Source organism: Plecotus auritus (genome assembly GCF_963455305.1).
Source record: "Plecotus auritus genome assembly, chromosome: 3".
Taxonomy (NCBI): Eukaryota; Metazoa; Chordata; class Mammalia; order Chiroptera; family Vespertilionidae; genus Plecotus; species Plecotus auritus.
Window position 1 is genome coordinate 215,632,452 of NC_137772.1, and position 14,431 is coordinate 215,646,882.

General features: G+C 41.0%; 1 protein-coding gene across 1 annotated transcript in view; it reads left to right on the plus strand.

Annotated features, from left to right (window-relative positions):
• The window catches only part of POLR3B (RNA polymerase III subunit B), a 102,562-nt gene that overhangs the window by 59,245 nt on the left and 28,886 nt on the right, over positions 1-14,431 (plus strand). The window contains exons 20-22 of the mRNA XM_080660582.1: positions 6,149-6,358; positions 9,513-9,671; positions 12,985-13,102. Coding sequence (XP_080516708.1) covers positions 6,149-6,358; positions 9,513-9,671; positions 12,985-13,102 — 487 coding nt within the window. The remainder of the gene's footprint in view (positions 1-6,148; positions 6,359-9,512; positions 9,672-12,984; positions 13,103-14,431) is intronic.

Consider the following 14,431-nt stretch of genomic DNA (forward strand, 5'->3'; position numbering starts at 1 on the left):
ATAGCTGCAGAAGTCTTGAGCGAGGTCCATATGAACAAACCACAAATGGGGAAAGGCTGACAGAGGGCGAAAACCCGCAGCAGAGACCTGGCTCTCTGAAGCAGACCCAGCACTTTGAGTTGGGTTTCTCTGAGTCATTTTAATTCTATGCAGTCTTGACAGCTGATAAGTCAAAGGCGCACTTTCCCATTTTAAATATGCACTGAAGACTATATGCTGTTCATCCATTAGTCCATGTGTAAGGCGGAGGACAGTAGCCCAGAATTAATTCACTGAATATTCTAGCCATTCTGGAAAATTTGCTGTCTGCCTTTCACTACAAACTCCTCCCATTGAACAGAGTAAAGAAGTGAGTGAAAGTCATTTTCTGTCACTACGAAGGAGACCAAAACTAGCACAAACCAGAGACTGAAAGCCTTACCTTATAAATGAGAGAGAGCTGACTTTAATCCCACATGAAACACCAGCAGAGGGTGTTTCTTACATTTAAGGTTCTAATAAAGTTTCCATACCGCATCTTACTGTGCTATTGAGCAACACCTCCTTTCCATGGCTACGGCTCTGTTTGTTGTGACATGGTTCAGAGCAAGAATCAAGGAGACGCGTGTGGACGTGGCGAGGTCTCCAGGTCACTCACTGCTACAAGTAAAGACTGTGTGTTGGAGCTGCATTGTATGTACTCTCCCTGGCACCAGACGCCAAGTTCACATGACTCACGCTTTCTTATCTGCCTGTTTTATTAGTTGGCAGTCCTCTAATGGGACAACTTCTCCTGTTTAAAAGGATCTTTCAGTCATTATCAGCTCTGTTAATAAATATGCATCACATACCTCCCCTAGTCTTGGCTTTTTCTCACCACCCCCGCCCCTTCAGTTTCAGATTGCTGGCACTTTTTTTTTTTTTTAAACTCAGGACCTAATGCAGCTTCTAGTTTTGTTGTTGTTTTCAATAGATTCCATTCCTAAGCAGATAGTCTCCTCTCTTGTACTTCCCACTTAACAGTAGGATGGATGTCTGGAGATATTAAAAACAAAATATTCAAAGATCCTCATAAGATTTTGTCTTATTTTACATTTCCTCCCCCACTCTCTGTTTGAAATTTTAGAATGAATTCTTTACCCATTTAGGGGTACAAAAAGGAAAAGATGTCTTGCTCAATTTGTCCCTGGCAATTCTTGTTTTAGAATTGCGCTATTGGTTCAAAAAATAAAATGGTTATTAACTAATTTAGATGTAAGCTGATATAATATTTCTTGCAACTAGTGTGTTAATAATGAGTACTTATGGAAGTGAAATTAAAGTGCAGTATATAGGTCAGAGTTGGAGATAGAATGGGTGATATTGCAGGGTGATGGGATATATACTTTTATTACTACTATTATTAATATTAGTCATGATGAATGTTGCCACTTATTGAATACCCAAATGATACATGTGCATTTCTTCTTCTATTCATAATAGTAATGCTGTCAGATAAAATGCATGCTTTTTTTGTTTCTGACAAGGCAACTGAATCTTTTAAAAGATTACATCTGTGCAGTGCCATCTATAAAACTTACTAAAATTCTTCTCAACTGAAGCTAATTTCTTCCCTCACTTTTTCCTATTCCCTGTGGATCATGATGCAGGTGCCTTTCCTGTTAGACAGTAGATTCTAAGCTCCTTGAGGACAGGGACTGTGTGTTATTTATTACTGCAGCACAGTGCCAGCTTAAGTAGGTAGAGCATAGGAAGTAATCAATGTTTTCACAATGAATGAATGAATCTTTGAGCACATTAAAATTGTTGAGAAATTAGGTGATATTTTTAAAAGAATCTTTGAAACAAACTAAGTTGGAAGGCTTATACAAACTGATTTTAAGCCTTACTCTAAAGCCACAGTAATGAAGACAGTATGATATTGACATGAGGGTAAATATGTAGATCAATGGAACAGAATTAAGAATCCAGCAATAGACCACATATTTATGGGCAATTGTTTTTTGGTGAATGTGTCAGTGTAATTCAGGGGAAAGGAAAATCTTTTCAACAAAATAAAATGTCTCTGTATATCTATGTAGAATAAAATGAGTATCATCTCCTACCTCATACCATACAAAAATTAACACAAAATGAATTAAGCCCTAAAAGTAAGAGCTAAAACCATAAAACTTACAGAAGGAAATGAGCAAAAACCTTCAGAATCTTGAATAACTTAATATTTGTTAGATAGAATATGAAAAGCACAAACTATAAAAAAGAAAAAAGTGAATACTTCGACTTTCTCAAAATTAAGCTTTTGCTCTTTGAAAGACACTGTTAAGAATATGAAAGGGACCTTAAACCACATAATGGGAGCAAGTTATTTGCAATACATCTATCTGATAAAAGATTTGTATCCAGTATGTAGAAAGAACCCCTTTCTAATAGGACAACTCAATTAAAAGATAGGAAAAACAAAAACCAGACATTTCACAAAGAGTAATAGGAATGATCAATAAGTCCATGAAAAAATATTCAATACTATTAGTCATCAAGTAAATGTAAATTAAAACTGAGATACCACTACATACTCATTAGAATGACAAAAGCAAAAGTGCCCTAGCTCGTTTGGCTCAGTGGATAGAGCATCGGCCTGGGGACTGAAGGGTCCCGGGTTTGATTCCGGTCAAGGGCATGTACCTTGGTTGCGGGCACATCCCCAGTAGGGGGCGTGCAGGAGGCAGCTGATTGATGCTTCTCTCTCATCTATGTTTCCATCTCTCTATCCCTCTCCCTTCCTCTCTGTAAAAAATCAATAAAATATATTTTTTTAAAAAAAAGAATAACTAAAGCAAAAGACTGACATACTGTGTTAGTTAGGATGTGGAGCAACCAAAATGCTCATATACTGCTGGTGAGAATGTAAAAAATCAGTTTGGAAAATTCTTATGCAGTTTATTCAAGTTAACCCCACCCTTACCAAACCACCGAGAAAATCCACTCCTGTATATTTACTCAAGAGAAATGAACATGAAGACATGTGCATGAAGGTTCATGGCAGCTTTATTCACAATATCCCAAAAGTGGAAGCAATCCAAATCCACCAGTAGGTGAATGGATAAACAAAATGTATATTCATATAATGGAGTAGTACTCAGCAATAAAAAGCAATGATCTGTGATTACACAACCACATGGGTGAATCTCAGAATCATTATGCTAAATGAAAGAAGCAGCAGAAGAATATGCATATTGTATTTTTCCATTAATGTAATGTTCTAGAAAATGCAAACTAATCCATAATGATAAAATCAGATTAGTGGTTGCCGGGGCCAAGGACAGAGGCAGGCCTTTGGGATAGTTGGAAATGTTCTAGATCTTGATTGTGGTGGTGGTTTCACAGGTGTATATATCTGTCAGAATTCATCAATTGAAGTTTATTCTATTCAATAATGTTGATTAAATGAAGGGAAGTTGGGCAAAGGAAGACAGAAAAATAATTAAATGCATGAAACTTCATTTTTTCCCAGTATACATTTTCTTTGCTAAGTGCATTCTTACTAACCGTTTTCATCCCACCTTAAAAATAAACTTCACTATTTTAACGTACATTTGGAATCCTTGCTGTGCCAACTTGTGACTTTTTAAGAAAGTCATGATCAAGAAAATATGACTTTGTAAGAAAAATTATGCCCTGATAGTACAAAATTGACATCATTGGTGACCTACAATTGTGGCAAAATGGGCTGTAAAAGAATAATTTTCTTATAGATATTCTTATTGTTAATATCCTATATAATAAAAGGCTAATAAGCAAATCAACTGAACGGTGGAATGACCGGTTGCTATGATGCACACTGACCACCAGGGAGCAGACGCTCAATGCAGGAGCTGCCCCTTGATGGTCATTGTGCTCCCACAGGGGGAGTGCCACTCAGCCAGAAGCCCTGAGCCGCGCTCACAGCTGGCGAGCGCAGCAGTGGTGGCGGGAGCCTCTCCTGCCTCCGCAGCAGTGCTAAGGATGTTCGACTGCTGGCTTAGGACATCCCCCTAAGCCATCAGTTGGACATCCCCCAAGGGCTCCTGAACTGCGAGAGGGCGCAGGCCAGGCTGAGGGGCTCCCCCCACCACCCTCCGAGTGCACCGGGCCTCTAGTATATATATAATGTTCTTTTTAAGGAAGCTGAAAACATTAATAGAGACATTCTAATTTGAACATGTGCTTCACCCAGACTAGTCTTATAATTTAATTTCTGTATGACATTTTCTCAAAAAGCTTATTATTGGCAAAGTAGCTAGTCTGTTGTAATTTTTATAACAATTATATGGGTTATGGTGGCATTTTGAAGTGTTTCACTGTAGAAGTCATGGTTGATCAATCATGTTTTAACCTGCACACCACTGTCAGTGCTGCTAAAAATGGATTTACATGTATATTCCTTCAATTTACTTTAAAAGCCTTTAAAGAAAAATTTCTGATGCGATCATAAGCACCAAACATTTGCTAAATTGTGTTGCTGTGCATCCATTCAGCAGTCAGTTGTAATGTTCAAGAATTATGTTCTGGGCCTGATAAAATTTACAACAGGATCCAGTCTCTCATCATTGTTTAGAGGTGCAGCCATTATGCTCCCCTGCTGCATAATAATGCTTGTCTCGGGCTTCAGAAGACATGTTTGGCAGCCTGGTGGGACAGTGGCTAAAGTATACAATTGGAACTGAAATCTCAACATAAATTTTAAATGATTTCATGTAAAAGGACAAACTTACTGCCAGTGAACTTTACCACGGTCCGAGCAGCAGTGATTTTATTTCTAAAACAGTAAGCAATCTATTACCAGGTATCCTGTCCCTTTTATTAGTTGACCCTAAAATAACTAATTGGCAATGTATAGTGTACATTGGACAAAAAGTTCATGAGGTTTTCAGTTTAGCTATTGTTTTTCAGCTGAATTTTGATAAATTTTCTAGAGATTTAAGCACAAAAATATACTCGTTTCTTTAGTACTCTACAGATGTCAGAATTTCTTTCATCACATCTGAATAGGTTATTTTCATCCCTGGATTGAAATCACCATTGATTTAATGACATGAGTACAGAGAAAAAGGTAAAGGAAGTAGTGAGTTTTAGTGTTGGCTTGCCTTAGAGCTTAACTCCATTAAATGGCACATAGGCATCTTGGGGTATGTGGGTGTTGTGGATGTATCACTGTGGAAGCACATGCAAGAGAGAGACTCCTTAGCTACTCAAGGGGGAAAAGAAGAGAGCCTCCAGAGAAGTTAAAGAGGCTCAGGGGCCCATACTCAAGCTCAGCAGTAGGGTAAACATGAGTTTCCCAGTTCTAAGGTCTCTTAGTAGGAGCAAGCCCATGAGAGTGAAAGCTTTTTTTTTTTCTGGCAGGTCCGTGAACCCTAATAAACCCCTAGAGGGACAAGGGAGAGGCGGGTGACACTCAGATTTAATTTCATTTTTAGTTGACAGTAATACCTTTACAAGGTCCAATCAGATGGACAGGCCGATTGCTAATGAGGGAAGAGCCCATCCCCGATTCAGCGGGACCTTAGATTCCTTAAGGGAAGGGCATGTCCTTTTTATCTCCACTACTGGGCAGAGTAGGTGTTTAACTGCTTAATAAATGAATGGTTAAGCAAATGAATAAGCCTATTCTCCTCTGCTTTCACTTTCCTCTTCTCTATTCTGTTTCTCCTACTTTCTTTTTCATTTAAAACTTTTATAATTGTTGTTCTCTTTTTATGTTTGTCCCCCTGTACAAACTCCTTGCCTCAGCCCAGGGTGTCGTTCTCCAGTTACCTTCCCCAGCAACTGGACATATGCCTGGAATATAGTAGAACCCAATACAGAATTGTTGACTTATTTACTATATTAACCAGTGGAGACTAAAATTCCTCAACTGGGATTAACTGTATAAATCTAAAACCTGAAATTATTTAGATTAATATACCTGAGTGTGATTTTTCTTCTTTGTGGGGGAATTTTAATATTGATGAGAAAAAAATGCTTTTAAAAATTGTTAGCCACTGTGAGGGTATTGCTTTTGAAATTTTTGACCTGAAGATTTTCTTCATTTCAATTAGTGAAATTAATGTGTTTATCACTGTATTCATTGCTGCCTAATTATTTGACATAATAGAATATTGCATTTTGGTTTTTTTCAATGTCAATGAAGGTACCATTGGATATAACCAGCGGAACAGAATTGATACTCTCATGTATCTACTAGCATACCCACAAAAACCTATGGTTAAAACAAAAACCATTGAGTTGATAGAATTTGAGAAACTGCCAGCTGGACAGAATGCGACAGTTGCTGTGATGAGTTATAGTGGCTATGATATTGAAGATGCTCTTGTTTTAAACAAGGCCTCCCTGGACAGAGGTAAGTGAATTTTCAAAGCTCTGACACCAAAAGTGCTTGGTACAGAATTAGATCTAAGGATGATCAGTGTAAAAATCACTTGGTGTCAAAATGCTAATGTCAGTTTCAAGTGATTATAATTTTATAATATACAAACAAGAGGCAGTTATGTTGTGGTGTTGATTTTTTAAAAAATGAACATTATATAGAGGTAGTTTGTTAAATGTATTATTCAGTAGTCTTTTTTCTTTCTTATTTTACTTTATTGCTGACTTGAGGCAATTCCTCAACAGAAAACATGTAAGAATTTATTTTCCAGCAGAAATTATAATAAATGAAATACGGGTGTTTTTTTTTAATATATCTAGATATATATTCAACAATAAACCTGTTTGGTAGGGTGGTAGCAATATTTGTAGGTACCTAATAAAAGCTATTTTATTGTATATCTCAGCCCCATAATGTTAGACCTTTTTGTTGGCAAAATGATGAAAGTTTAAAAATACACATTTATCAACCCTGACTTACAGTTTATATGATTTTCTTTCTCAGTTTCTTGATAGTTTGCTTTTGCAGGTCACCACTTAATGGTTTGTTAGCCATCACCTGATCTGAAGTCTGACTTGTCTCTTCATAATCTGTATTTCTTTTTCTGCTCTCTGGCATACCCACTCTGCCTTCCCTTCCCTCTTTGTAGTTGCTAGGCAGCCATAATAGTACTCCTAGACATGTGTCTTTGGCATTAATGTTGGCTGCACTTAATTTATGCCTCTTTTTTTTCCTCCAAATGACAACAGCCATGCTTTAAAACTGGATGTTTTCTTTTCTGATTAACTGGTAACGTTTATGTGGAAATCTGAAGACTTTGTGATATCTGTCAGAAACTCCACAGCACAATTTAACGATTAGAGTTTACTGTCCACTAGCTTTGAAGCTACCACCTGTAAATAAAATGTCCATTTACCCTTAGAAGAAAACACTTCTTGATTTCATGCAGTTCAGATTCACCCTGCACTCCAGCATGTTGCAGTTAATGGCCATTGTACGAAATCTGAAGATCACGTAATGTTTCCAGAGTAGCTGTCTCTTGGAGCAGAGTGTGTTATGACCATACACAATTAACTAGGAGCCATAATGACTAAGACCTTTTTCAAAGATACACAAATGTCTTCATCTGTTGTCCACTTGTAGAAATGTGCTGTTTCATTAAACAGTCACCTTCATATTTAAAAATTACGTTAGAGCACGGATAGTTTATTTAGAAATCCACTTTTCCCTGATTGGTGTTCTAAATTCACATTCTTAGATTTCTTGAAAGTGTTCTGCTTTTGCTGGAGAATTTCAAATGAAGGATTTTACAGCCATGCATGTATTTCATCAGCAATACCTAGCATTTAACCCTGAGACGTTTTCCTATTTAAGTAAACTCTTGACTTGGCTCAGTATGTCCTGAAGAGATTAGGGAGAAAATCCAGTTTAAAATAACTGTATTGGCGGCGGAGGGGGGGGGTGGGGGGGGGGGTGGGAGGAGGAAAGCCCTGGCCAGGTGGTTCAGTTGGTTGGAGCCTCATCCCGTAAAACAAAAGATTGGGGGTTCAGCCGAAACCGGTTTGGCTCAGTGGATAGAGCGTCGGCCTGCGGACTGAAAGGTCCCGGGTTCGATTCCGGTCAAGGGCATGTACCTTGGTTGCGGGCACATCCTCAGTGGGAGGTGTGCAGGAGGCAGCTGATCGATGTTTCTCTCTCATCGATGTTTCTAGCTCTCTATCCCTCTCCCTTCCTCTCTGTGAAATATCAATAAAATATATTTAAAAAAAAAAAAAAAAAAGATTGGGGGTTCAAGTCCCCACCAGGCTATATGCCTAGATGGTGGGTTTCATCCCTAGTTGGGGTGCATACAGGAGGTAACCAATGGACGTTTCTCTCTCTCTCCCTTCCTCTCTAAAATCAATGAAAACATGTCCTTGGGTGAGGATTACACACAAAACAATCAATTAAAAACATTTTTTTTTTTTAAGAAAAGAAAATCTGCTTGACCAAAGCAGGGTGGGAGAAAAAACAAATCAGTCACAAAGTCTTGGGAAAATATATTTAGTGTTGAAGAAATGACAGCTCTTTTGGGCAACGATATAGCTGATGAATCTTTTTGTGCGATTTAGTGGTTGAGTTTTTTGTCCCATCTAAAGGTGTTCTTCTGTTCATTTTGCTTATTTTTATTAATGTTTAGGTTGTTAGTTAGTCTCAGGCCTTTTCCTTCATCCACTAAATAAATGTGATCTAAAAATATAATCAAAGTAAACTAATCTTCAGGATAGAGGTGAACTATTTCTGCCATTAAAGTAATTTGATTGCTTCTTTTCATTTTCTGTGCTCTTTGAAGAAAAACTAATTTTGTATGTGCTTCTTTGGGACTTCCTCTACATCAGTGGTTGAGAACCGCTAGCAGGGTCGCCTAAGACCATTGGAAAACACAGATATTTACATTACGATTCATAACAGTAGCAAAATTACAGTTATGAAGTAGCAACGAAAATAATTTTATGGTTCGGGGTCACCACAACATGAGCAACTGTATTAAAGGGTCACGGCATTAGAAAGGTTGAGAACCACTGCTCTACATGCTAATATCAGAAAAAGAAAAACTTTCCAGAGAAGGTTAGCAAAGTTATGCATCAAAATGATTTGTAGGAGAAACCCTGGATGATCAGTAGACTTGGTTTGTCTCAATTCTGCCACCAACTTGCTTGGTGACCATGACCATTTACTTTCTTTGGACTTCTCTTGTAGCACCTGATAGATAGAGGGGTTATGCCAGGTGATCTCTAAGGCCCTTTCCATTTCTCACATTCTGTGGCTCTGTGCTCTAAAAGAATCTCCCTCTCACCTTCCCCTGTGATAAAATATGTATAGTCCATGCTGAAAATGATTGTAGGGATTCCAGTGTTTATATGGACAGTAGGTAGGAGGAGAAATCCTGAGCTAGTTCTTCAGATTAGTAGATTGTTATTTGGTTTGGCCAGCCCCAGATTATCCAAATGTAGAACAGTCTTGTTATTTTGGGAGGGAGAGGAGGAGTAGAATAGGAATGGGGTGGGTCGTTGAGTAACACAAATCTGTGTTTTCTTACAGTTTTGTATTACTGGTGGTTCTGATACTCATTTTGGTTTCACTTTAGGTTTTGGGCGTTGCCTTGTATATAAAAATGCTAAGTGTACATTGAAACGATATACCAATCAGACTTTTGATAAAGTGATGGGGCCGATATTGGATGCTGCCACAAGGAAACCCATCTGGCGACATGAAATTTTAGATGCAGATGGTATTTGTTCTCCAGGTAAAAGCCTTAAAAAAATTTAATGTGTGCTTTTTGAAATTATGAAAGTTATTTAATAATATATAGGAATACTTGGTAAATGGGATAGAAAAAAATCAGCCTATGAAACCACTGTCCTAACTCAGCCAATACTAGTATGTTCATTATTTGATGAATTTCATTTCTGTCTTTTTATGCATATAATTTTCTTTCTTTTTTTTTTTTTTAAATATATTTTATTGATATTTTACAGAGTGGAAGGGAGAGGGATAGAGAGCTAGAAACATCGATGAGAGAGAAACATCGATCAGCTGCCTCCTGCACACCCCCCACTGGGGATGTGCCCGCAACCAAGGTACATGCCCTTGACCGGAATCGAACCCGGGACCCTTCAGTCCGCAGGCCGACGCTCTATCCACTGAGCCAAACCGGTTTCGGCTATGCATATAATTTTATATAGCAGTAATCTATTCTAGTTCTACTTTCCTAGTTATAGTTTTGAATCATAGAAAAGCCACTTTAAGGAAATATCTACACTAATAAAAGAGAAACATGCAAATTACCATCACTCTGCTACACTACCAATCAGAGTGAGTATGTAAATTAACCTGAAAACATGGTGGCAGTCCCACCCCCCAGCCGCTCCGGGTCTGTGGGGGTCAGAGAGGTCGGGCGCCAGTGCCTGAGGCTGGCTGCAGCCGGGGAGACGAAGAAGCCGCCTCCCCCTGATCCCAGGCTGCAGCCAGCAGCAGAAGCCTCAGGTCCGCCTGCCCCACGTCCTAAGGGCGACAGAGAAACGGGCCCCAGCGCCTGAGGCTGGGTGAGGCCCGGGACACGAAGAAGCCACTTGCCCCATGATCCCAGGCCACAGCCAGCTGGAGAAGTCGCCCACACTGCATCCCAGGGAAGACGGAGAAGCCGCCTGTCTGTGGTCCAGGTGCCAGCACCTGCGGCTGCAGCCCAGGCGAAGCCACCTGCCCACCATCCCCTGTGGCTGCAGCTGGCCTGGGCGCCTATGGCTGACCAGAGGGAGGGAAGCCCGGATCCCGGGTGCCTGTGGTCGGCTGGAGAAGGGAATCCTGGGTCCCGGATGCGGGGCCGAGGCAGATGTGGTTAGGGGCAATCAAGCCAGCAGGGGAGCAGTTAGGGACAATCAGGCTGGCAGGCAGAAGAAGTTAGGGGCAATCAGGCAGGCAGGCGAGCGGTTAGGAACCAGCAGTTCTGGATTGTGAGAGGGATGTCCAACTGCCGATTATCCCCTTTGGGGTCCCAGATTGGAGAGGGTGCAGGCTGGGCTGAGGGACACCCTTCGCCCCCACCCTCGCGTGCATGAATTCCGTGCACCAGGCCACTAGTTTAAAATAAGAAGGTCATGTTCCAGCATCTACCTGAGTATATCATCATTTGTGCACTTAGCTTACAGACTAACTTTAGAATCTACTGCCTCTAAAAAGTGTGACTCCATTGTAATTATAAGCTTACTAGAGGCCCGGTGCACGAAATTCATGCTCTTGGGGGGGTCCCTCAGCCCAGCCTGCTCACTGACACAGTCCGGGAGCCCTTGGGGAATGTCTGATTGACGGTGGGGGAGTGGGCCTAAGCCAGTGGTTGGCAAACTGCAGCTCACGAGCCACCACGGTTTGCCGCTCTGTTGACTAATGAGTTTGCTGACCACTGGCCTACACTCTCGATTCCAATAATTACAGGCTATTGTTGTTCCTTGTGATTAAGCCCCTATGCCAGTGGTCTGCAAACTCATTAGTCAACAGAGCGGCAAACCGCGGCTCGCGCGCTGCATGTGGCTCGCGAGCCGCAGTTTGCCGACCACTGGCCTAAGCCATCCTTAGGACATCCTTAGCGCTGCTGTGGAGGCAGGAGAGGCTCCCGCCACGGCCACTGCTCTCTCCTGAACCTGGCTTTTGGCTGAGCAGCGCTCCCCCTGTGGGAGCGCACTGACCACCAGGGGGCAGCTCCTGCATTGAGCATCTGCCCCCTGGTGATCAGTGCACGTCATACTGAACAGTTTGAGCAGCCTTAGCATATCATTAGCATATTACGCTTTGATTGGTTGAACGGATGACCAGACAGCCAGACACTTAGCATATTAGGCTTTTACTATATAGGATAATGAATTTTGTTGATGCAACCTACAGCCCTGCCCTGAGTTTTATGGACTGGTGTGGGAAACACATTGATCAGAGAAGCACATATAAATATATGTCAAATTACAACCAGATTAAGGAAAGATATAAGGAGCTATAAAGCCATTTTATAGCAAGAGTATTGGACTTAGGAATATTGGGGTAGCCTTTCTTCTGAAGTGAGCTGAAATCAAGGATAAGTGGAGTCAACCAATGAAGAGGGGAGAGTGTGTTCTAAGCAGTGGGAAGGGTTGTGCAAGTGTCCTGTAGCTTGATAGTTAAAGGATCTGAAAGAAGGCCAGTGTAGTTACAACAAAGAGTATAGGGAAGCATGGTGAACATGAGTCTTTGAGCGAGAGAGAAATGAGGGGGGGTGCAGGGGCAGATGCAAAGCATTGTAGCCATGTTAGTATTTTTATTATGAAATGATCATCCTGACTACCACGTGGAGAAAAGAGTAGAAGGGAAGCCAAAATAGAGGAGGACCAACTGAGAGCTCTCACAGAGGACCAGACGACAGGAGCTGTGGTGATGTGGAGAGAAGGGCTGGGTGAAGGAGGTTCTTAGGAGGGGAAATCTGCATGACCTTGCCACGATGGTGCATGGGTGGTGAGTATTGCATCCGCTGTGGTGCCCTGAGCCACATGGTGCATGGCTTCCCCTCCTTGCTGCTTTTGCTCCTTGGAGAATTTCTCTCACCCTTCACCCAGGTCATGTGGCTGGGAAATAAGTGCTGTGCCAGTACTATAGGAGTTGATTTTGGAGCTTACCCTGAAAAGATGCAAAGCAAAGGTGACAACAGCAGGAAAATCAAAGAAATCTTTTTATTTCCTTTGCCCAAGTTAAGTTGGCAGTGACTTATTACTGGTTGAAATAACTATTAATAAAAACAAATGGTCCAAATCTGTTCTGACAACCTAAGAGATATAAAATTGCTACATTGCTCTTGTTAATGTGGTCCCCTAAATCAATTGCTTAATTTTATGTACACTGTAATCTGAATCTATGATTTGTTTTTAATTGGGCTCACAGAATTATAAGCGAGCCCTGTTGAACTTTGGTTCCCGCTATATGAACTCATTTTTTTTCCATGTCTAGACTTTATGGACCAAGTCTAATCACATTGTTTTATGCCCCAATAATCTTTGCATATCACATAGATGGTAACGCTTTGTCTAACCCTTGTTTCTTAGGTGAGAAAGTAGAAAACAAACAGGTGCTCGTAAATAAATCCATGCCCACAGTAACTCAGATCCCCTTGGAAGGAAGCAATGTGCCGCAGCAACCACAGTACAAAGATGTGCCCATCACGTATGTATTGATTGTGCCTTGGAAAGACACAAAGATTCACCCTAATAGTGCTCCTTTTGCCGATGACTTCCAGATAGACACCTGCCTGGTTTCAGCTCCACACTTGCGCAGCTTTATAAGGTCCCATATCCAGACCAAAACCATCTTCTCCACCCCAAACAGGCTCCTCCGGGGTCCCTCTCTTGATGAGTGGCACCGCCATCCAGCCAGTCACCTGCAACACAAACCTGACTCTTTTCCTCTGCCTGCCACACAAAGCCTAAAGCCTGTAGGTTCAGCAAAATGTATAGGTTCTGTCTCCTTAGTTGCCCCCTTATCCTCTGGATGACAGCGGTTGCTGTCTGAGTTCTGGCCCTCCTCTCCTGTGGACTCCTGGTTAACCGTAACTGCACATCTGCTCCAGCCCTGCACCTCTCCCATCTCTTAGGCTCTCTCTATGGTACTACCAGAGTGATTTCTTTTTCTAAGTTACTTATCGGGTCATGGGATTCTCTTGGATAAATAGAATAAAACTTGAGTAGATTGAGTACAACTCCCAATGACAATGTTGCCTGCTGGATAAAGGCCAAACAAAATAATAATACGAAAAGGACTGACTGTGATCCTCGGCATACCTCTCTAGCCTTACCCCTTTGCACACTGGGCCCCATATTTCTAGTGAATTGTCTCTTACTCTCCATAACATATCATCCTACTTCAGGCCTTCAGCACTTGCTCCCACTGCTCCCCCTATCTGACTGCCCTTCCACTGGTGAAGTCTCAGCTTCAGGGTCACCTCCTCTGTGAAGCAGTCCTTGACAGCCTGCCCCTCCCCCTCACTACTGTCATATCCATCCCCTAACAGGATTGACTGTTGTCTCCCTTACATCTTTCCCGGCATCTTCACTGTATTTGCCTTTTTCTCATCCTTTGTTGTATTGTGAGTTCCTTTGGGCAGTAGCTGTGTCTAGTTAATCTTTGTATGTTCAGAGTCTAAAAGAGTCTGACAGAGTACACTTAATAATCCTTATTTATGAAAAACAGGTAAGAGAAGAGGCAAAGTATGTGAAAAAGTTCATGGGAAAACTCAGTCAGTAAAAGTGGTTAAGAACTTGGAGTCAAGTCTGACAGGCATCAGCTCAAATCCCAAGTCCACTTCATATGTCCGGGGCACTCTAAGCATCAGTTTTCCTTGTCTATAATAAGGGAATAATAATATGTAAATAATATGTGTTGTGAAGATTAAGTTGCATTATGTCTTCCTCATAATAAATGCTTAGTAAATGTTAGCCATTTTAAACTAGGACTAGAAATGGAAAATTGTAATTGAGTTAATATTAAAAAGGAAAG